At 36.8% G+C, this 24,388-nt stretch overlaps 1 protein-coding gene and 1 long non-coding RNA gene across 3 annotated transcripts in view; one reads left to right on the top strand and one right to left on the bottom strand.

The window, feature by feature from the left end:
- Window positions 1–24,388, top strand: part of LOC134665252 (uncharacterized) — a 183,528-nt gene that overhangs the window by 72,412 nt on the left and 86,728 nt on the right. The window lies entirely within an intron of this gene.
- Window positions 1–24,388, bottom strand: part of LOC134665233 (inositol-trisphosphate 3-kinase homolog) — a 111,422-nt gene that overhangs the window by 19,684 nt on the left and 67,350 nt on the right. Inside the window, exon 1 of one of the 2 annotated variants that reach the window (XM_063522112.1) lies at window positions 21,253–21,527. The exons of the other annotated variant lie outside the window; for it this stretch is intronic. Within the exon in view, the coding sequence (XP_063378182.1) occupies window positions 21,253–21,399 (147 nt within the window). The 5' untranslated portion in view covers window positions 21,400–21,527. Of the gene's footprint in view, window positions 1–21,252; window positions 21,528–24,388 lie in introns of those variants that run through there. 2 annotated transcript variants of the gene reach the window in all.

Here is a 24,388-nt window from a genome sequence, read left to right on the forward strand (position 1 = left end):
CGTCCCTTATTGGAAAGGCCGGCGCTGGCCCATCGTATAGAGGAGCCATAAGTAGTTTAGTTACAGCCTGTGAAATTACTTCCATGAAATTGCAACGTTTCTAATATTCCAAGCACCCTAGGCTGTTGTTAAATTATTTTCCTGGCAAGAAAGATTGGCAATGAATAGTTTGCTTCAGACAACCCTACATCTCAAAGTTTGCAGGTGCCATGTGCATATAGCATATGTTTTGCAATACTTGTATAAAAGACGCTACCGAATTATCATTTTCTTCATAGTATTTTTATGGAAACGCCAACATTTTACATTTTTTAGATTATTTTTTCCTGAAAACAACATGTCAAAATTACAATAGTACGCTAAGCTCCCCGTGGCGTATACATTACGTTGTTGATTGTGTAACCGCGGCACTTGTTGCGCCCGCGCCGACCGCTTTAATGTGCTACGCATGTGACAAACAAAAGGTAAACTTGTTTTCCTACTCGTCGACTATAATTCTTGAATTAAGATTTCTTATACCAAACTTCTATTGGGTATTTTTAATGTATGGGCTCCCAACTCAACTATAATATTCATTACGATACAGTTTAGTCAACTATAATGAAATTGACCAATCACAGCTCTCCGCGATCAACAGGACGAAACAAAACCAAAGCTCAAATTAATTATTTATTTTAGGTTGTATAGTAGAAACAATTGGTTCATAAATCAGGAACGCGCATGTGACACCCTTAAAATAGCAACATCCATAGACTACGAAAACCACTTAGTGTTGCTTGTTAGTCTCCATAGGCTACGGTGGCCAAAATCGAGAAAACAACTGTCTAAAAATTTAACTTAGCGCGGAGCAAGTACCAGGGCCTCATGAGTTACGAGAAGATGTCGTTGACCAACGCGCCGGGCGCGGCGGCGGGGGCGCGTACCAGTATGAAGGTATCGCGGGGACTTGCGTATTTTAGCTGTGTATACTTTTGGTTTGGTTTGTTTGTATGATTCTACTAGTTTAAAGTATTATTTATGTTGGCTCGTAGAAAAAGTATTGTATACAATAGTGATATAATCAAGCTTTTCAATCTCGTACCTGACTTAGGCAACTCAGCAAGCTTCGTTGCCTAAACACGGTACTCGACTGAAAAGCTCTCTATTATATCACGATTGTATAAAATACTATTACGCTAAACCTACACATCTCTTACGAATTGATTTAGCATTTTATTAGCTCTTACTTATCAGGCTTCATTTATGTGTTATGTGCGTGATAGTATAATACTTCACATAACTAGTTATAACAAGGCAAGTCTCTCTCTTTTTTTTCTCTTTTAACTCTCTAATCCTATTTCTCTTTTATGCCTAAGTTACTAACGGCCCGATTCGAACTTTAAGATACGTCAGTTAATAGATCTAGAAACGATATGGATTAGATATGTCAGTGTCAAATGTACCGTTTCTTCAAACAAAAACGTCACTTTTGACACTGACACATCTAATACATATCGTTTCTAGATCTAATAATTGACGTATCTTAAAGTTTGAATTGGGCAGTAAATCGACTTTGCTAAAATCACAATCAGAAAGCTTAGGCGCTAGATTTGGGTATTTTTTTGCAACCACCCCCGTAATACTAAATATTTCATGTCTACAGCTACAATGAGGAGGGATGAATGACATATATATATATATGCAAAAGAATGTTAGGGATGAACGTTGATGGACGGAGAGCGGAAGGTAGACCCAAAAAATTATGGATGGAAAGAGGATATGAGAAAGAAAGGAGTGAGTACTGAGGTGACGAAAGATAGAGAAGAATAGAAGAGAAAAATATGTTGTGCCGACCGAATAACACAAAAGTGGCAAAAAAGGTCACAATATATAAAAATGCCAAACCATAAAAGAAACGCTCATGTATATCCTGTAACGGTCCACCATACAAGGAAAATTGGCAATCGAATTTTATAGTTATAATATAATCGAACTAGAAAATAGAGTTGAATTTGTTTTTTAAAATCGATCGGAACAAAATATAAGCAACTCTGTTCCATTTCATTAAGATTTTAATGTCATTGGAGGTAAATTGGACTAGTATTAGGACATTGAACCCCAAGAGGATATATTATATCACCGATATGTCATCTGGAAAATCCGAAATCTAAGTTGTAATACCTATCGTATTTGGTTATGATTCTGTAGCTTTTTCTGTAAAAAAGTATGTTCCACGAAAAACTAACATCCCGCGTAATAGGAAGTCCCACACTAGTTGAATCATCGCAAACTACGAACCTCATGGACTTTGCGACTCCATACGTCTGCTGCATGCTGGTACGTGACGCAAGCAACCCAACGACTAAGGATAACCAAAAACATAGAATACACTAGGTATGACGACGAGATAGGTAGGTATGTATATGATGACGTTGGCTGAATCGATATGTGCCTCGACAGTTAGGTTACTTCCTTAGTCGCGGAACATAAACCCATGTAGATTAGCTTCTTCGTTCTTTAAAAAAACCGGACAAGTGCGAGTCAGACTCTCCCATAGACGGTTCCACGCAAATTAAATTATTATTTCTTAATTTAATTATTTTAATACTTAATTAAATTTATAGTTTTCATATTTTTTTCCTGTACGTGTAGTGTAGGACGATATTACTTGCCAAGGTACCCTATAAATATTGATTCCCTTGAGAGTGTCGAAATATTTATACGTTTCTTTATTTATTTTCTTCTCCACCGTTTGTTTCTTCCTTTTGAGGTACGGGCCCCTAAAAACGTGTAAATTGTTGATGTTCGTTTGATAAAATATTGCAAAGATTATCATATAAAGAATAAAGTGTTTCGTCCGTCTTAGAAGCATGAGTAGGTGTTTTGTCAGAATCACGGAATCATCTCCCACAATCTAGAATATTTAGATATTGCAGGTTCGTTTGAGATCGTATGCGTTTGAAATAAGATTGCAAATCGTTTACATAAGTTAAGACTTGGCCGTACCTGGCTTAACGACCAGAATGAGATGCTTCCGTCAATTCGAATCATGTATAAAAATACCATGTCTAGACAGTATTCCTATGCTATTAATATCTTAGGCACTGATAAATTTAAGCTTTTATAAAAGCAATACCACTAGGGAATAGATAGAGGATGTACCTAATTTACATCAACCAGACGAATTCAGAATCCTAAATATGGAATACTTAACATCAGCAGTGAAATTCATCGAGTACAAGTGCCTACCTAGTAACAGGAACAGGTTCCTACTCATCTCGTTTTTCGTTTCTCATGTCATTTGGGCTGTTCAGGCAATAATGAAAACAGGCGTAAAACAAGTTGAATAATCTAATTTAAAGTAGCAAATATAATTACATTCAAATCATATTGGTATGTACAGTCAGCAACAGAAGTTACTAAGCGGGCGAGGTGTTCAAAATGATCTTGACGCGACTTTATTGTTAAGAGAATAAGAGCGTGTCAAGGTAATTATGAAACCTCGTCCGCTTATCTATTTCTGCTGCTGACTGTACACGCATACTCGCTGCGCTGGCATCACTTTAGCACGCGTGGCTAGCAAGCACGCGTAACGCACTGATAATGAAATTGATTTGGTTAGGTCGTTGTAACGTGAGTTCAGCTGATCGTTCACACTGATAAATGTTTAAAACTGAGAACACTAAGTTATACAATATTTACACATATGTAATCGAAGTGCGGTTTTATTGCCGCGCGTCATACGATCAGGTTTGAATTTTGTTTGCATATAATATATTTATCATATGATTAACCTCGCGGTTCGCGATAGCATTGAAGATGTCTCAGCGGAAGTGCGACACCTTTCGGTTGGCGAGCACGCATGGTTTCTATAAGAAGTCATCGTTAGCTTAAACCTAATGATAATGCTAAAAATTTCCAACAAACGTTTTTTTGTTTACTTCCCAACTTACATCATATTATAGTTATAATGCAAGTAAATAGGAAATTATTTAATTAATCGTGACATAGACAACTCACGTGACTTAAAGATTAACTGCCAGCCTGTTTTGTCTAATTGCATATTTATTAGCATAACTATTTTTTAAAATCTGTAATTTGGAATAAACAGCAGGCAAATAATAATGAAGATTAACAAATTGACGTCATTCTCATTTGAAATATTAATGGAGTGTATCGGATGTTGTATTAATAGTACAATAAACAATGTGGGTGATGGACGGTGACGACACTGCGCAGATGTCCAACTCATCAGTATCATGTTGAAGGCTACAATCTGCGATACACTGCCACGTAGCTATGTATAGTATTTTTCGAACTGGAAGGGTACACTGATATATGTACCTAGATGTCATCGCCATACAATTTATATATAACCTATAGTTCGATTTTTTTAGCATTAGAAAGAACTTGCAAGAAGGTAAGCGATCTTAACATGTCATTTAATTGAAAAACGCTTTTTACAAATCAAAAACGATTACTTATGAAAGCAGAAGAATATAAATGATTGCATTATATTCATAATTGGTACATATTTGCCGTAACTTATTTTTTTATATGTGTTTTTCAATTAAAAGACACATCAAGATTGTTTTTTTTGTACCTTATTTCTAATGCTAAAAAAAACGAACTATAATAATGCGAAATGTCGCAAAATGGTATTGAATTCACATTTATTTATATCATCGTACTTTTCCAGTTTGAAGAATACTATAGATATCATTTAGATTTTTATTAGTCTACAAGTTATAAGGCTGTACCTTGATCTTGCCTAATTAAGTTAAATAGGTAAGTACATAGTTCAAATTGCCCAGTAAATTAATTAAATTGACATGACGTGGATATGAAGAGTTCCGTCATTTAAGTAAACTTTATGGTTGTGGTAGTTATGCATGAAAAGAAAATGAAAAAGTAGGGAAAACCATAAAATAACCTTCAATTGCACTTATCGGGCATTAGTTCTTATTTTGAGCATATTAGGTATATTAAAGGTTATCAATATTGAAGACCAAACTGAAGAAACAGTCTATTTTCGACCCCCTATAGTTATCTCTGGGCACTATCGCTAAGCGTCACATGGTCCGACATTATTATACTGGAGTCAGTTACGGATCGCTGACATATATGAGCCAAAAAATTTTTATTAAGCTATGAGCTTCATCACATATGATCTCTGAGTAATTCTAAGCATTTCTAGCCTCGGAGGCGATAAGAAGCGTGCGTCTAGTCGAGGAGGGCGGAGTACAAAGATGGCCGCCACCCGTCATCATACAAAAACATCTGTTCTGGTCTTGGTGGCTACTAGGGCAAGTTTGGTATCATTTTCGTATAAACCGAAGACGTGGAATTCATTGCTGATATTTGTTTTTTTCAGTTTCATAGTAATTTTGCAAGAAAAACGTAAAAAGATAAAAATTTGGGATGGAGGTTTTTGCTTTGAGAGCTAATAACTTTTGTATAGTGGCCAAAAGTATCATACAAAAAATACTATAGTAAAGCGCAATTCATGCAGCTTCTAAACATATACATGTTAAGTAATATCCTACTGCAAAAAGATGGTGAAAAAATAATTAAATAACCGCAGCGCGGGTAGTTGGACTCTCGCTAGGCGGCGTTTATCTTACAAAATGGTCGAGTACGAGTATCTACGTAGGTAACTATGCTTACTTTGCTAGATTTTATGATGACGAATAAAATGCTTTCTGTATATTTAATGTCCGCAGTTTCCAGTAGGTACACAGACATAATTCTGGTATAGGTTAAAAAAATACACACAGGTATCCCCATGTCTAAAGAGGAGGGCGGCTCGCTTAACAAATAAGATCATGTACAACCGCAATTTCAGGTTGGGTTAGGTTAGGTTCGTTAGTTACCTTTTATCCCTCAGAGCAGAAAATAGAAACCCCGCGAGGCGGGGCTTCGTTGGTTTGTCACCAAGTCATACTTGCATAACCTATATTAGTATGACAAATATACATAGCTGTTATGATTTCTAAATGTAAGCTCTCCGCATAATAGTTATTTGTTTTACAAGGGGCAAAGTTGTTGTTTAACCGCTCGTGCTAATATTGATACCCGATCAAGCGAAAGATTTCAAAATTGAACCACGAGCGTAGTGAGTGGTTCGAAAAATGGAATCTTGAGCGTTGTAAGGGTTTCAAAGAACGAGGGTTAAACAAAATTTGCCTCCGTAAAACACAGAATTTTTCACCACACCAACCTGAAGCAAATATTAAATGTAAAATATCAAACAAAATCAAACTAAATCAAATCCAAATGAATGTTATGTGCAAGTTGAAGTTATTTATTAAAAACAACAAGTAAGTACCTATAAAATTACTTAAAGTGAGTTATAGCTTGAAAATTATCGTGAAATTAAATATTTTGCCTCTTCCTAAGTAGTACAATTTCTCTCATAAATAGTGTTTTAATATTATCAGCAAAAATAAGAGCGCTATTTTATTAGAATAATTTCATTTATAATAGTTATTTCTCGGACCCAATTTTGGACCCGGGTATATCCTTAAACTACGTTCAAAAGAGGGGTATGGGCACTGTAAATGTCATCTCGCTTTGTGTGGTAGGGCACAGCACAGCAGATGTCATTCCAGATCTATCCGAGCAGAGCCCAACTGGGGAACTACGTACTTACTTCCACCTTACAGAAAACACCGGTCAAATAACACTAGGCCCCACTAAAATCATTGCAAGTGCATTAAAATTAAAGTGCATAAAATTATGTCTGTATGATGAATTATGTATGGATAAAAGTATTTTATTCGTCATCATAAAATCTAGCAAAGTAAGCATACCTACGTAGATACTCGTACTCGATCATTTTGTAAGATAAACGACGGTCCGCAAGATAAACGAAAGTCCAACTACCCGCGCTGCGGTCATTTAATAATTTTTTCACCATCTTTTTGCAGTAGGATATTACTCAAGGTGTATATGTTTAGAATCTGCATAAATTACGCTTTATTATAGTATTTTTTATATGATATTTTTGGCCACTATACAAAAGTTATTAGCTCTCAAAGCAAATATCTCCATCCTAAATTTTCATCTTTTTACGTTTTTCTTGTAAAATTACTATGAAGCTGAAACAAACAAATATCAGCAATGAATTCTACGTCTCCGGTTTATACGAAAATGATACCAAACTTGCCCTAGTAACCACCAGGACCAGAACAGATTTTTTTGAATGATGACGGGTGGCGGCCATCTTTGTACCCCCCCTCCCCTTATTGCCTCCCAGGCTTGAAATGCTTAGAATTACTCAAAGATCATACGTGATGAAGCTCATAGCTTAATAAAAAATCTTTGGGTCAACTTCATAACTGACTCCGCTATTATTGTTAAGTTGCTGATGAAACATTTCGGTTGCAACAATAAGATGGGTATATATATACTGTACACAGCGGGAACAAGCTGATAACTCGAGATATTTTATTGAAGAAATTCAACTTAAAATAAAATTACATAAAGTTCAAATTTCTTCATTTTTTTCCCGCCATTTATCAAGTTCTTATCGCCGTGTACGGATATATAGCCGTCTCATATCCAGAAATAAAACAATACCCATCAAAAAACCTATTCAATTCGTTAGATTTACATAGGAGACATCATGAAGTTGTTTTTTCAGAGCACGCATGACCAAGTAATACCTACACGTGCCCGTAAACATGTTCACGATCACATGTTATCGGGAGTTATGACTGGATCGAAGGTTACACTTACGGAGGCGCCGCACTTAAGGTCGACAAATATATTTAGCCCATATTTTACAATTACCTGTAGGTATCTAAAAATAGGCCGGCAATAAGGATGTCATTCACAAGGTAAATCAAGGCATTCTTAAAAAAGTTATTAGGGAACCCATACAAAATGGATTTTATTTAAAAAATATATTTTCGGTTTAACCCAAAATTAATACTGTCTTTCAAAATAAATACGGGTCTTCAACAATCACTTTTTGATAAAGTGAAAATGTTTGCGGACTTCCGACTACGACTTAAATAGTCACTCCGGAAAAAAAACAACGGGTTGCACTCCGGGAGTGCCGGCAGAAGTGAAAACTCAATGGCATTGTAACAGTTTTTCGATCAGGTCACGTGTCCGTCTTACGAAGCGTCTTACGTCTGCGTCTTATGCTCTCGCGAGTTTAACATTTTTTCCCCATCACAAAAATTGAACAGCGCCGCTAAAGAAGTTTTCACTTCAAAAATGTCACCACCTGAGAGGCCCTCTCAGTTTTGAACCATGGCAAAAATATAATGGCAGAATAATAGGCGCGAAAAAGTTTACCTGATGTAAGGTCAGCGTCAGACCTAACGTTTGTCCGTGCTTTAGCTTTGAGCGAACTACTTATTCATAATATTCATGTCTAATCTCGTGACATGTCTGTATTTTCACGAAATTCACTTAATATGTGTTAAGGTCACTGCATAGGAACTTTCCCGCCCCGACCAAAATATGTATTATTCTGGGCGTCATTGCCAGGACCGAGAATACCTGGTATAGCAAAAGCATTTGAAAATCGGACAGTTCATAACCTGCATGAACCTTGAATGATAATGTAAACACACCGTCAATGTTTTGCTCTAAAGTGTTTAGATGAAAATACTGGAATATCAATATTTCATTCTTTTATCTACATACCATAACATAGGACGAAAAATATATCACGAAGATACTATTAAATTCTCCTCCAATGGAAGTACATACATTTAGAAATTGAAAACAATGGGAGAAAGTCGACATGCATTATCTCGATCTGACCACTCTGACCTGACCAGTCAGGCTCGGCGCTCAAGGTCAGAAAGTGATCTGGTAAAGAAAGTGATCCTCGTCGAGTGATGGGCTTCAAGATATTTATATTATGTACAGGCTTATCAACCAAATGTAACTATCACTAGAAATAGCTGTGAGTACTGGTTAACTACTAATAGTATTTTCAACCGTATTAGTAGTTTCTAGTAATACGGTTGGTTGCTTAAAGTATACAAATATTGCAAACTTAATTATTAATTAAATACGTAGCGCCTAGTTGGCAAATAGGCAAGTACTTAACTGATGTCTAGTGATACATTTAAAAACAATCGATGCAAAGGACATCTAGAGTCTGGCTAGCCAAAAATTGTTGACAGACATTTCGTTGTTGTATCACCAATTGTCTATGATTTGAAAAAAAGCTAAAAGTCAGTTGTCGATTTATGTCATTCATTCAAATTGTTTGCGGTTTTTATGGGGTTTATTTTAAATAATATTAATAATTTCTATGCTGAGTGAGGTTCACAAACTATTATTTAAGCTCGTAAATAATTACGACAATGTGCGAAGTCGACGTGTAGCGTTGTATAATGATAAAGTGCAATGTTTACAACTTCTAACCAAATGTAAACAAAATACGAAGGTTGGTGCTCTATAAATATTTTGATACTTTAAGTACTAGTTCTAACATTTGCCGATTACTTTGATTAAGTACGTGAATTTATTAATGCCTGAATCTCATAAATAGGACAAGTGTATAAAGAAACGGATAAATTAAAAGTTCTGAAAAATATCTATAAAATCTAAATATTGGAACGTAAACATGTGTGTTTGTCGTTGACTGTACTTTAAATAGTGGTAGAAATTATGTGAGCTGACTTTGAGTGCACTTAAACGTTTATTTAGCTTATTTCCTTAGGTACCTTATTTGTGCACAGAATATCAAAGATATTGTCTAGTATCAAAACTATAATTCCTACTACACAAAGTGTGACCAGCCCAAGATTTTTTGAATTTCCCGCCAATAATTTAGGTAAAATTTCAGTAGCCAGACTCTAACTATATATCTTAGTTTGGTTGGCTCTGTAATATCATCTTACAGAGCCAACGAAACTTACCTAACCCTAATTTACCTAATTGTAAATCTGTAAAATTACTTTCATCGATCAATTCATCCACTTTTTCGTTCCATTCATGCCGCCAGTTTTAATAAGTCGACCTTGTCCACTGTTGATGTGCTGTGACGTATACCTTAAGTAATAATGTCTTAAAATGAATGAATATAAACGTAGCTAAAAATAGACGAGTGAAATAAATAATACGGCTGTGGCATTCGTAATGTCGGCGGTGAAACAAAGGCGTGTATTTATGAGCCGGAGGTCTGGCCAGAGAAAGTGGAACGAATACTGATTTCCTTTGTATTAAAGCCGGTTTACATACAATGGGAATTAGTATTACTGACGTAAAAGCTTACTTAATAGTCAAAATTCTAAAGTCTTCGTCAATATGAAAGCTTTTACGACAGAGTCGCGATGCAACGTAAGTCGTAACAATGAATGAACCTTGACTATCAATAGAAAGACGATAAAATAGACATGAAACTTTCAGAGAAAGCACTTGGTAATGTTGGATATACATACCTATGTGGCTTTCCATCAGAGACGTGTCCTTGATGCTTCATGTGAATAAATTATTATGGGAGGAACTATGAACGTCAGGGTGGTGGGTGGGCGTCAGTGAATTTCAACGAAATATTTATAAAAATATTGTACCCTTTGTGTACCTCAATGCACCTTTATTAAAAATCAATGTACTTCTCCCTAATATTTTAGTTGCGAGCTGCTTTGTAGGCAGGCTACAGACTAGGCTAAGAGGCAGTTAAAAACTAAAAACGTAATTCTATTTCAAATCTTACATGTCGAACTCTAGACTAGTAGCTGTGTCTGTTTAATATGTATAAATAGATAAATTCCATGGTCAAACTTGACATTAGTTTCTCAACCGGAAAAAATGTAGGTACCTACCATGTGCAAATTTCCTAGATTCGTATGCGAGCATTATGTAGAGCGAACTTATTATCTATATATATTCTCTAACAATTGAGTAACGCATGCATATATAAGTAGGTACATGAACTAATTAATTAAATTACAAGTAGACAGCCAATTTATCGGAATAGGAAGTTACAATCTGCCTATAAGGACGAATATAAATGCCTAATTAGAGATAGATAAGTTGACAATATCAAATATAAAAGAAATATCCCGACAGTTTATTTTCATTTAAGTTTTTCCTTTCCTTTTTTCACATCGTCCGATCCGATATCGGATATAGGATCCTACGAGTACATCCGCGTAGTCAGGCAGCGGGGGCGCAATCTTTAGCGGTCACGCACACTACAACGATCATTATGCCTACACAATACGCACACAAACAAATATTATTGGTCCAACAGCTGACGGGGGGCTCCGACAATTCCGTCATGGCTCATATTAATGGAATGGAAGCGACTTTCCGATATCGGATGTCGGAAGGAGTCTATGAGAAAAATTGCCAGGAGAGTGCCATATGGCATCATTTCCGCCTTTTTTGCGTTATCTATAGTTTTTAATAATAATAATTTATGAAATTAATAAATAAATACAGAAAAACATATACGAGTATCCTACATTTTACTTCTCTATATCTTATCTTCTATATATACTATATCGAATCGGGCAATGTGAAAACGCTCGAAAGGTGACAGTCCATTTCTAACGACTACTGCATTACTGTTCATTTTACTATGGAAATTGACAATAACAGCGACGCGTTCAGTAGCTCTACTATGAGTTCCGTGAATGACAGTGAGAAGTGAAGATAGTGAGAAAGTTAAGGAAAATGTATGGAGTAATTGTACAGTGCCTCTACCGGTCACGTAAAGAACTAAAAATTTCAATTTGTACCATGAGTTACAAACGTTTTTACGCGAGTTTTCCATACTTGCCTAACTTCACACCTAAAACGCTCTCTTTCTAATTATATAATGAAATCTGAGCCAGAATTATTCTGCGTAAATACTTTACGCGAGTAAACGTGACAGATGTTATGGAAAAATACGTGCGTTTCCAACGTGACATTTCTGTCAACTTGTAAACACAACAAATACGCAGATTTTTCACGAATGTCAATGCAATTTTCAACGTAATATGTATAAATTTATAACAGTATGTGAACTTCAAGCAAAACTTTAAGGGATAAATCAATTAATAGTTCGATAAAAGGCTGATTTAGTACAAAGGTAATGAATTATACTTGACATCATATTTTCCTATTTCTACTGCTACATTTGCGAAAATCACATTGCTTACGAGCAGTTTTTGGTTTTAGGCAAGAAGCTGATTGAAAACAACATTTCCATGAAAACCCGGATTGCATCATGTATGCATGTAGAAGTTACATATGTATTAAGAATTAAGGCTCAATACAAGGAGCGGTACATAGACATGTTGCTGTTTTTGTTGCTGGGTGCACATAACACATAGTAAGAATAAGACATTGTGTGGCAACGTCAAATCTTTAAAAAATTGTAGAATGAAGGTTGAGTCAGTAACAAAGTGACAAAACTGGTCTTAGAGCATTTAATAACTGGAGTGGCCATTGAGTGCTTACTGTTAGGATTTAGGATTAGGGTTCCAAGCAGGAAAGAAAAGCTTGTTTTAACACCATATTGGTAATGTTTATTAATCTCAAGCAAGACTACATAGTAATGGCGTCTCATACGAGAAGAAAGAACACCTACATTTGTTTTATATTGACAACCGAATAAATCAAATATCATAGTCGTAGTAGTCTCGTAGGTATACTCTTTTTTTTCCTGACATTATTACTTACCCCTCTGCCGAAAAACTTGCACAATTGTGCAAACTTTTGTATGGACTGACATGGCTATTTGTACGTTACGTACAAATCATGTAGAAATAGCAATACATTTGACGTCCCCTCCCCCGCAAAAATCGGCAGACTGTTTTGTAAAGAAAATGACAGCGATGACATCTCCCTTCTAAATGCTCTTAGTGGATGGTAGAGGTAAGGAATACAAATCTCCATGTAATTAATAATGAAAAAGTGTCCGTCAAAAACATTAAGAGGGAAGTATACTACGTAATCGTCCATACAAAAAGAGAAAACGTTTTTCCACTTGTAAATACGAGTATCTTCCATTCCCCATGATTTTTAGTACGGTATTGATACAACGAAAAACTAGGTTTATGGGTTTTCTTTTTTTCGCTACTCTGGAGAGATTTAGAAAAATTATAATAGCTGACAGCGTGCCTAGTTTTTGCAAATATTCTCCCATAAAGGAGTTTTCTCATAAAGTCATAAAGGATTCTCCTTACCTCTACCCTCCATATTCACGGCTACCATCAGTATATGTAACATTACTTTCTGTGCATCTCACTTGCACTAATATGCGAGAGCGAGATGCATAGATAGTAAATTACGTAGACGTGAGAAAATGTGTCAATTTTGTTATTTAGTTCTTTAGGTGAATCCTAGAGGCGCTGTATAAAACTCCGATAACTCTTGCTCTGTTTTTTAGTATACTTAGAAAGGGACAGCATCGTTTGGAGTGGAGTGAAGTTAGGTACATAAGACCGTAAAGAAACGTAAAACGTGACTCACGGCACGTTTATTCACTGAAAGTAAGTGAAAAATACTCTGCCAACTGATAGTAGAGCTACAGTACTAGTAGTGCAGCCGCGGTCAAAAATGGAATGTTACCGTGACTCTGTAAACGAACGACTACTTCCGTTTATCAAACTCGTTCTATAATAAATGTCTAAAATTATGTTTTGTCAAGTCATCAAAAACATTTTAACAAACACACCAGATTATTAACCCTTTAACATTAAAGAGTCCAAGAGTTAATTTAATTCATCGGTTCATGTTGACATTAGATAACCAGTTTAAAAATAAATAATGAGCTGGTTACTGCGGTTTTCATATGTTAATTATAGAACTCAATGTACAATATTTGAATGTAAATGGTTTAATTCACATCGCGATCTAATAGAGGTAATACTAATAGGTAGGTAATTAGGTACTTATACCTAAAGTGGACCCAACTAACTTTCAATTGACTAGGTATTATACTTTTTTTTTCGCTATTTCACCCCACTAAATGAAACTGTTAATAAACACAGTACCAAGTCTGAATGGATGATAAATACAGGCTATTAGTGAGCGTCCGTTCACACGATATCGGTTGTCCTGTCCGCTGCTATTAATGGTCATATCATATTTAATTCAGCCATTTATAAGGTATTCTTCTAATACATAGTTATCACTGCGTGAGCCTCCTGACCATGTGTTTCTATTGCTCACTGAACGCGGGCAAGTCAAACGAGACGAACTAATGTAACTACGACTTCTTCTGTAGGTATGTTAAACACAAATGTATATTAAACATATTTAGTAGATTCTAGATAGTAACTGAATATGTTAATCCCATAACAACTGTCGTTAAACTTTTCAACGATTTCAGAAAGAAATAGATTAACATTAAACATATCTTTACATCATAGTATAATCCGTTGGTTTATGCACTTAGCATAAACACTTTTGCACAATTAAAAAGTATTTTAAGTATGTATCATATATATATCTTTGTTCAAGGTGATGGTACCTAGTGTTTATTTTTTAATTATCTCTTATTTTAGCGTTTATCCCGGTTGCTCAATAATCCCAGTCCCGTGCAAACAAAACGCATTTTCTCGTATTATGTCTGGTTCGCTCGGTTTGCCTTTTTCATAAGCGATTGTAATAGCACCCTGTGTTTACGAGCGGAAGTGTCTAATCGGACAGCCGAGCGGCGAGGGGCCAGGAAGTGCCGGCATGCCAACCGCGGGCAAGCCGGAAAGGCTCGCCACACAGCTGGGTGACCGAGATTTGCTCGTGACATGTCTTCCCCGCGCCACAGAATAAATAATAGCACTAGGTACAGAAGACTTACTCTGTAACAAAACGCGTCTGTTACGATCAGCACAGATATGGCCGCTAGGTGGCGACACGGCGATAGCGAGACAGATATGGCTAGCCACCAAAATTGGTGTGGAACGGATGTGCTTTTAGCTACCTGTAGCAAAGCGACGAAATCGCGGAGTGAGCCACGCCTGCCCGGGCAAGGGTCAGACAGCACCAAAAATTCATATTTTTTACGTCAATATCGAACCAGGTTGTTGACCAGCCTCGTGGATAGATATCGTTGAGCTAGTCAAAATTTTAATTCAATCTTTGAAAGATAAAAACAAAATCCAACTTGTTTTGAATGTCTTTTCGAGAAATTAAGAATAATTTATACCGATTATCAAATCAATAAATTTTAATAAAAACTGGCAATGCTTGTTTCTTAATACCTGAATGCAGGATATTTTAGGAAGACTGTTATATAACTCATACAGCTATTATTAATTTACACTATTACGATTATTTAACTAAGTATTTACCTATCAAAGTGTCATGTTTTCCACTTAAACCATGATCAAATCGGGATAGATCTCTTATATTGACGTGCGAGAAAAAAATATTCTTTTTAATAATAGAAATGGCAAGTCAAGACTGTACAGTCAGTCCACACATTTTAAGTTCCACGTCGCCATACTAGCTGTAGGTACCTACAGAAAAGTGGATACATGTTAGGGCACCGACTGTACTAACGGCACAAATCGAGTACAAACAACGTAAGGATTATCAAACCATAAAATTAATTTGATATGCTTTCCAAACTGTAATACAAAATACAACCGTCTCGATCTGCAAAACAGTGTAGTGGACTGGACCAGAATGACAACAAACTATTTACAAGAAGACATGGGTTCTTACGTGGCTACATAAGAAGCAATCAAGTAACCTTTACGTAGCTTTAAATAGTTGAGACCTTCAGTCGCGTGCTCCCACGGATTAGATTTGTACACTTAAATAAATAAGTATACTAATACAATCCGCAGTTACCAATCGCCAGCCCGCGGGCAGATGCAGCCTTGATTCAGACACGCGTTACCACCAAGTTTTACAACGCAGCTTTGTGCCACTAATACACAACGTACTAACAAGTTTTGAGAGCTATTTTTAGAACGTAATGATACGCGTATTAAACCAGCAATGTTACCAATTAGGGAACAAAGTGTGCTTTCAGCATCTTCTAAATATGAACTGTTTACTGCACTGCAATGCCTTATATGTTGGGTTTATTTTTGTTGACTCCGTATAATTGGGCAACTCTTTTTATTATTGAGACTTTCCAGATTACTATTGTTTTTTTGTCATGTTCATTTCATTATTTCCGACGAATGAACTCATAACTTAAACATAATAAGATTGATTCCTGTTTTAACGATATCATACACGCAAAACTATAATGTTCAATGCATGAACGGCATGAAGGAAGCATAGATGCCGGCATGATCACAATTTCACAATAACGCCATGTACTGCACATGCGAGCGATAAAGTCAAGCTGACTGATTGTAGGATTGTGAAACTGCTCTTACAAAATGTTCAAAATAAAATATAAGGAACCACAGGTGTTAAATACGGTTGCGAAAGAATAAGAATTCTGAAGCGAAGGGTTAGGCAGTTTACACCATGACTTGACTAAGGAATGGGACACACACCCAATAATGACATAAAGGTAGTGAAATTCTGGTTTTAGTTGTGTGGTGGCTTCCTGGCTTCGGTAGTCTGATTGTGAACACATTTTTTTTTTATAAATATTATAGGACATTCTTACACAGATTGACTAAGTCGAGTAAGCTCAAGAAGGCTTGTATTGTGAGTACTCAGACAACGATATATATAATATACAAATACTTAAATACATAGAAAACACCCATGACTCAGGAACAAATATCTGTATACAAATAAACGCCCTTACTGGGATTCGAACCCAGGAAGGCCAGGCTTCGCAGGCAGGGTCACTACCCACTAGGCCAGATCGGTCGTCAAACATGACCACCAGCTATTTATAACAAATATGAATATTGTATATAGGTACTATTTATTCATTGCTCTTGATCAGAAAATACATAATAGTTATTCCTATTGTTAATGATTTCTGGGATAAAAACGTATGATCTTACCCGGGACTCAATCCACAATTTTTTTACTAAATTCGGTTCATCAGTTAAAGTGCGAAGATGGTTACCACACACACATACAAGCACACAGTTTCGCATTTATAATATTAGTATGGATTAGCAACCCCTATCATATTCTGGACAGAGACATTTAAACAATAGTGGGAGCCGTATATTTTTTAGTTAGTCAAAAAATATTTTACTTTAGGCTTGAGTAACTCTACGCTGCGCTCAAAAACGCGCATTACTGATGTTGGAACTAAGACCGCCAAGCTGAAATGGGACTGGGCCGGCCATATGTCTGCCGCATGCACCCACAGAGGTGGGCCAAAATAACCACGGTATGGGTGCCGCAAGACGGGCGAGGATGTGGTAGGCCCAGACGGAGATGGCGGGACGACTTGGACGCATATCTTAACGACTGGCCGGAGATTGCCCAAAATCGAGACGAATGGAAATCAAGGGGGGAGGCCTTTGCCCAGCAGTGGGACACCGTATAGGCTTGAGTAGGTATACTATAATAATAATATCAGTCAATGCTTCACATGACCTAGGTCGCTAAAATTAGAACTGCATGAATAGATACATTACGAGTAAATGTCACAACGCCATTTTCAATGTAAATACAGCCGGTTTTAGCCGTCGATCTGCGGGCGGCCGTTATCATAATTTTATCACGATTTTACCTTCAGATTACTTTATGGGTAATATAATCAGCGTCACAGTCAATATCAGCCATAATTTTAACTTGACCCTAAATAATACTTGATATTAAACCAAAGAGAATAGATAGTATAGAGGGCTATTGCCAAAGTAAATTTTGTAGTCACGGTACATTTACTGCCATCTATCGACACACGATTAAAACTTAAAATAAAATTGAAAATGTATTAAATTAATCAAAATATGTTTACGGATAAATTATTTTTAAGTTTTATTGTTCCATACTGACCCATGTTCTTTCACTGATATGTGTTAAATTTGTTAAATATCAAACTTATCTATCGTACCGCGACATATATATCTCTGATATTAACATAACTGATGACAGTGATGACGTACACAACTTTGTTAGTAAATAGTTATGTTATGAGTGTTATGACTTATGGCCTCAGAAGAATTTAAGGAGTCACAAAATTCGATTGAAACGTTGTAATAAAACGACACACGCACATTTGTGTCTATTATACGAGTACACCGATTACCTACCGCTATCAAAAATAAAATTATGTATAAGTTAAAATCCTATATTGTACACCCTAGCAGAGTATCATTGTACCTACTTGCCAAATGTAAGACCAAATAGTACAAATGAACATGATTACAATGGAATAAATGATATGATATGAAATGATATCATCAGTGAAATAATGAGGCTATGAGAGGTAGGTACAGTTGTTGGTTCTCATAGCAAGTATCATATCCGACCGGGTCGTTCGCAGTTGTCGACAATCCCACGCCATTGAAGTACCAACCCTGGTGCTAGTAACCTCGCAACAGACGTAACCTAACCACAGATCACTTACCTAATACAATTAATAGATAGCGTCGGCCTAAATCGCAAACCTCGTAACTCCATTTCAAGGAAATTAGTAATTGCTACCTTGGGTAACAATACTTATACTTAGGCCGACGAATTAGGTAGTTTAACTTGATGATGTAAGTACCTTAGGCATCACGACATTTGGTTTCGAAATACCTATTTATGGCGAAGTTTTTCGACTTTATGATGATATTTTTTGACTACTATCAAATCATGATAAATATCATTAAAACGTACCGTAAATATGTTCGTTAAAAATTGTCAAATTGAGCTTAAGTTTAGTGTTCCTAATACTAATTTACCCATTGTGTATGAATTCATTGCAGTTTATGTCCCGTGTTTTATGAAAACGCGCAACTTATAATACGAGCTCATTTTAGCACCTTTAGTTCCCCACTGTTGCATGCAGGGGATGCAATACAAACATTAAGTATGCGGCATGAAGGGGTTAGACTTAGACTTAATTTAGACTCATTCCGATTATTGAGAAAATACTTCTACTTGTAATAAAAAGTATAAGCTGTCAGCCCTTTTAGACGCAATGTTATGCAACAAGTTACGATTTTACAAGTCCAACCGGCTATACACTGGTCAAAGGCCTCTTGCTATTTGTCAGGCGTGTGTTAATCACATCCATGTTTGATGTGATTAACACATGAAACGGGGCCCTTTACTTCTGTTAATTACACTCATAAAGGCTTCTTGCCATTTTTTAGGCGCGTGTTAATAATATTACATAACATTACATTGTTACACGTGTAAGTTTCACTTAGGTGTGAAGCACTGATATCAGGGAGTTTACAGAAAATTATGTACCCAAAAATTAGCGTGAGTTGTTAAAAAAAAGTTAAGCTGTTCACTGCCAGTTTTGTGGCGATAGTAATTAAGCATTAAATTTCAATAAAAACTTGGTTTTGATGTTAATTTCATAAACTGGATATCTTTTGCTTGACTTTCAAAAGTTTAAACAAATACTGGACAATTTTACATATATCGACCTAGTTCTAAAGTGAGCTCAAATAAGGCTTGTGTTGTGTGGTCTTCCTAATCGCTTCATAATGGTAACATTCCATTTCTAACCGCAGCTGCACTCCCGGTACTGAACGCGTCGCTGTCATTGTCAATTTCCATACTAAAATGAACAGTAATGCAGCTGTCGTTGGAAATGGACTGTCACCTTAATGCGGAGTCTGAGTCCGCAAGTCTAAAGCCCGCAGCGCGGCAACGCAACGCAGTTCGCTCACTCCACTCCCCCGCGAGCTTATCTGTGTACTTACGTACGCTATGAAGTCGCTATCTATCTGAAATATAGAAACAATTACCTCACACTCACTATATTTTTTATAGCTACGCCTATTTATTTTTCATGTTGTAAAAAAGTGACAACACAATCGTTTAATAAAACTATTAATATTAATAAATGTTTGTCTTTCTCGTGCATATGAGAGGAGGCCTGTGCTGGGTAATGGGACGTACAGTCAGCAAAACTACAAACTGTATGTTGGAGTGTCAAGCTAATAGCTTTGCTGACTGTCCATAGCCTGAATTATTACTATTTTATGCACCTACAATGTTATTACGAGCAAATATATATAAGTATGAGTACGAGCGAGAGAGTATAGCGAGATTAGATGAAATTGACATCAATATAAGAACGAATCCTCCTCCAGTTTCAACTTATTAAAAACAGTAAAGTAATTAAGTAACAGTAATTTGTTTACCTAGTTATTATGGATTCTAATTGAGCATAACCAGTCCAAAGTCAACAGTCTAATATCATATCCACAACTTGTTTATGTGAACTGTGTCGAATAGCAACACGTACACTGCCTTATAATAAAACTATTTACCTAGTATAATGTTACTTCAAGTAAAAATGTACATGTGTAATGAATATAAATCGTATTTACGAATACGAGCGTATCTTAATGTAAATAGGCTCAGCGTGATAAAACGCGATACCTACTTGAAAGTAAGTTTTTATCAAGTGTGCTTTGCCAAGGTTAGGATTTATATTTACACAACAAAATATGCGTATACTGTATCTGAATATCAATGTTGTTGATGTATATCTCATAAATCTCATAATTATATTATAATTAAGTTATACTTATAATTATGGTTACCAACTGTTTATTAACATTTTATTTTTAAGCCAGAGGCAGAGGGAATATATTTCCCACCTGGTTTTGAACTTTATTTCATAGTGATAGGATTCAATTTTGCATAATTCCTGACACCCTTATGCCTTATAAAGGAACAAGTAGGTGTACCTATACCTACATATTAACACATCACCATGGTGTATTGTACAGTATTAGTACGTAATGTTACTTATTCAAATAATTTACTAAGCTTTGTATCATTACATACACTACTTATACCTACTTCCTAGGAAGTATTATATGCACTTGTACTTATAGAAGTACTTAATACCTACTCAAGTCTAAAAAGTATACTTATTATATTAGTAGGTATATATGAAGCTAGCAGTGTATTTACGTACTTATGTATAATCATGATTTAACAGTAAGCGCCATTTCAGTTACGATTTTAAGGCAACTAGAGGAAATAATTACTACTCTGAGCATTCATTCTGTTTTAATTAAACTAATAAACAGTATGACATAATCCTATGAAACTATCAGAAACCTAGATATGTTAAGGATATATTTGCATTTTAGTTATTAAAAACTATAACTATGCAAATGTTATAAAACATAACTTTTTTTTATGTATTATTCACCCTGCTACTGTTTAAAGCAATACGATTGAGAGCACGTCGATCGCCGCGCATGCTACGCATGCGTAAACAGCATCCTGCCGAGATGAGGCACTTACTTTGTCTTTGAAAGAGAGTCGCCTGAGATCAAGCAGCCTCTGGTACTGGCGAAGCGCCCTCATGTAGAGTCGGACGGGGAACTCGGTGGGAAAGGTTGTGGGGCCCGCCCGCGCCCGGGACGCCACGTCCGCGCCGCCGCCGCTCATCGCACTCTTCACACAAAACCACACTCGTCCTTCCTTACTAGCACTGTCCGAAAGATACCGTCATGGACGAGCGCCAGCAGCGCGTCCGAAGTGAACGTCGGCCCCACGCAACACTGACGTACGCGCGCCCCCCGCGCATGCGTCGAGCGCTTGCAAAAAAGGAAACCACGACCACTTCAGCGGCTTTCCTTGCACCACGCCGCCGGCCGCCGACCTGACCCGCGTTTATGATAAAACATTTTCGAAACCTAAATCCGCAAGGCTAAGGCCTTCAGTACTCCGACCTGAGTGCTTGCACTGAGCAAATATTGTAGGTTCGTTTCACGGTGGCAGTCGCTGCTGTTTACTATCGATTCTGTCGACAGCCTCGACCACCTAAGTCAATGAACTTGGCATGCCTTGGCTTCGTTACGTGCTTATTCATACATTTGATTGTTTGTAGCTAACTTAAAAATCTGCTACAACCGGCGACAATCTGTAGCGAGTCTGATAGATTCTGTTATTTTATTATATAAGTATAAATGATTTATGATTTACCCAACTTAATTTTCCTGGAAAATGAACTTCCCAATTACACATCTACATATTTTTTCTAGATGCCTATCTGTCTGACATTAGACCCAACGAGACTCATCTGCGTGTATATGCCCAGTGAGATGAGTATGAGTCAGATTGCAAGAACACTCATCAAAGCTGACTTGCGTAACTCGTATTCAAAGTATATACGCTCATGCTTGAAACAGTGCAGCGCAAATTTACCAGGTTTGGCTACTATCCCTTTCTCAACCTTTCCCGCGTTGTCTTGCGCATGGTTGCCCTAGACTCTCTATAATTCAGGCGCAAAAAGCTCCTCATAGCGCATTTCCACTCTGTGTTCTGGGGTATAGGTTTGACAGTCCTAGTGTTCTAAGCCATATAGGGTTGGCTGTCCCTTTGCCGAGTTTCTGTCCAATAGGAGGGGATTCGGTTGGCGTACGTCCCGCACGAAGCTGTAGGCACAGAATAACTAATAGTCCTACTGTAGGCGCCTACTGGACCCGGGTATGTCCTTAAACTACGTCCAAGGCCACCGGTGGACGGGCAGCAGCGTCCCTCAAATTCGGTGTACTCTACTGCGATCGCCAACCCGCCTGCCAAGCGTGGCGATTATGGCATTCACCCCCCATAACAAAGGGGAGGCCTATGTTCAGCAGTGGACGTCTTATGGCTGAGATGATGAGGCGCCTACTGGCAAACCCTGCGACGCATACTAGACATACTGCGAGAGCGCCTTCCGCCGGGCCATCACACTAATAAATAATCTTTTGCTGACCAGTTAGGCAACTTCCTAAAAGCGGTTATGCCTGTTCTCAATTATACATATGTAAATGTATTGATATTTTTTTATTGTCTCGGATACTGACTTTTGTGGTAAATGGCATCCGTTTCAATCTGTATTATGATAACTAAGAGCCAACAGGAGTGGTCATTTCTCCATACAAACGTACTCGACTGTTTCTTCCGTGGGTTTTGAAGCTAGAGCAATGATTTTTTCAACACAGATTAATATTGTCAATATCTGTGTCGGACCGTTTAGCTTTTTTTGATATTTTTGTTTTTTAAGGTTATTTTATTATTGTTATGATTGGTTAGGTTTTCGAGGAGGAAACAGTCGAGTACGAAACCTCGATTTTTGAGATTTTTACGCAGGATTTTTCACCTTGTCCTTATCGCACTAGTTTTAGGAGCCGCTTCAGTTAGCGAGACGTATTTACCTAAAATATTTAAATCTCAGCTCCTGTTTCGTCTTAAGCTTACCTAATATGAATAATACTTAATGCCATTGCACCTTACTAAATGAGACAAACGTTTTCCTGGTTCCTATTGTTCCGTAAGCGGTTTAAATACCTCCTAGGGCCAGAATGGTTCTTAAGAAGACTATTGAACAACGCATCGACATAATAGGCGCGCGTGCGCTTACCCAAACTGATTTGCTCGTGCGACCGCTAAATTAATCTTATAAGAGGATACGCGGTCATTTTTCCATACAATCTTTTAAGAGGATACGTGGTCATTTTTCCATACAATAGTTCTCGACATTTTCCTCTCTGAATGTTGGCCCTAGATGAGTATTTATTTTAGGTGAGTTAAATGTTACCAGTATTTGTGTCTGTACGTTTTGATGTATTGAAAGGTATTCTTGTTTTTATAAGAACTAGGTTAATTCTTACTACAAAGTGCGCTAAAAACGCCAAAAAAAAACCCGCCGTAAACAGAGGCCAAACATACAAAACGGGAACACATAATTTCTTTCTCATTCCGTTCCTAAAATTTTGTTACGATTGGTTAAGTTTTGCAGGAGGAAAATCTGAGATTTTTACGAGATTTTTTATGAGAAGGGGCTCAGCTAATATTATCCATTTATCCGCTTAATTAACATCCATTTTTGTTCTAGAGTTTCTAGGCGGTTCTCAGGCCAAAACTTCGATTTACACGCCTGCTTTGCTTTTATTTGTTTTAGTTTAAGGTGGTTCGCCTAGGTTACTCAAAACTTAACTCTCGCTAGATGGCACCACTTTTGCAAAATTACAGATTTTATTTTTTTGTGAAATGGTCTTGGTATTTGTATACTTAAAAGTATGTTTCGCGCACTCTTTAAGTAAATATTGAACTATTAAAATAAACATTGAATACTTCATTGTGCAAAAACCACCTTTTTAATTCGACGGAGTGTTGCTGTCACGCTTTTTCCTACTATTACTCACATGCAAACAGTGTTTCCGTGATCCTTGTAGTAGACAATTTCACACAACGTAAGTATGTTGCAATAGCGTCAACGGTATGTTCGTGGAAATACGTGCAAGAGGATTGGGGTTCAAGACTGGTGCGAGTAGGTAATTTCTTTTTGTTTCTCCTTTGTGTTATCTTACCTTTAAACGAGCAATTATAAGATATATAATTATTTATTTATATACATATTTGGATGGTATCAGAAACGGCTCTAAAGATT

This window comes from Cydia fagiglandana, chromosome 6 (assembly GCF_963556715.1).
Source record: "Cydia fagiglandana chromosome 6, ilCydFagi1.1, whole genome shotgun sequence".
In the NCBI taxonomy this organism is placed as follows: domain Eukaryota; kingdom Metazoa; phylum Arthropoda; class Insecta; order Lepidoptera; family Tortricidae; genus Cydia; species Cydia fagiglandana.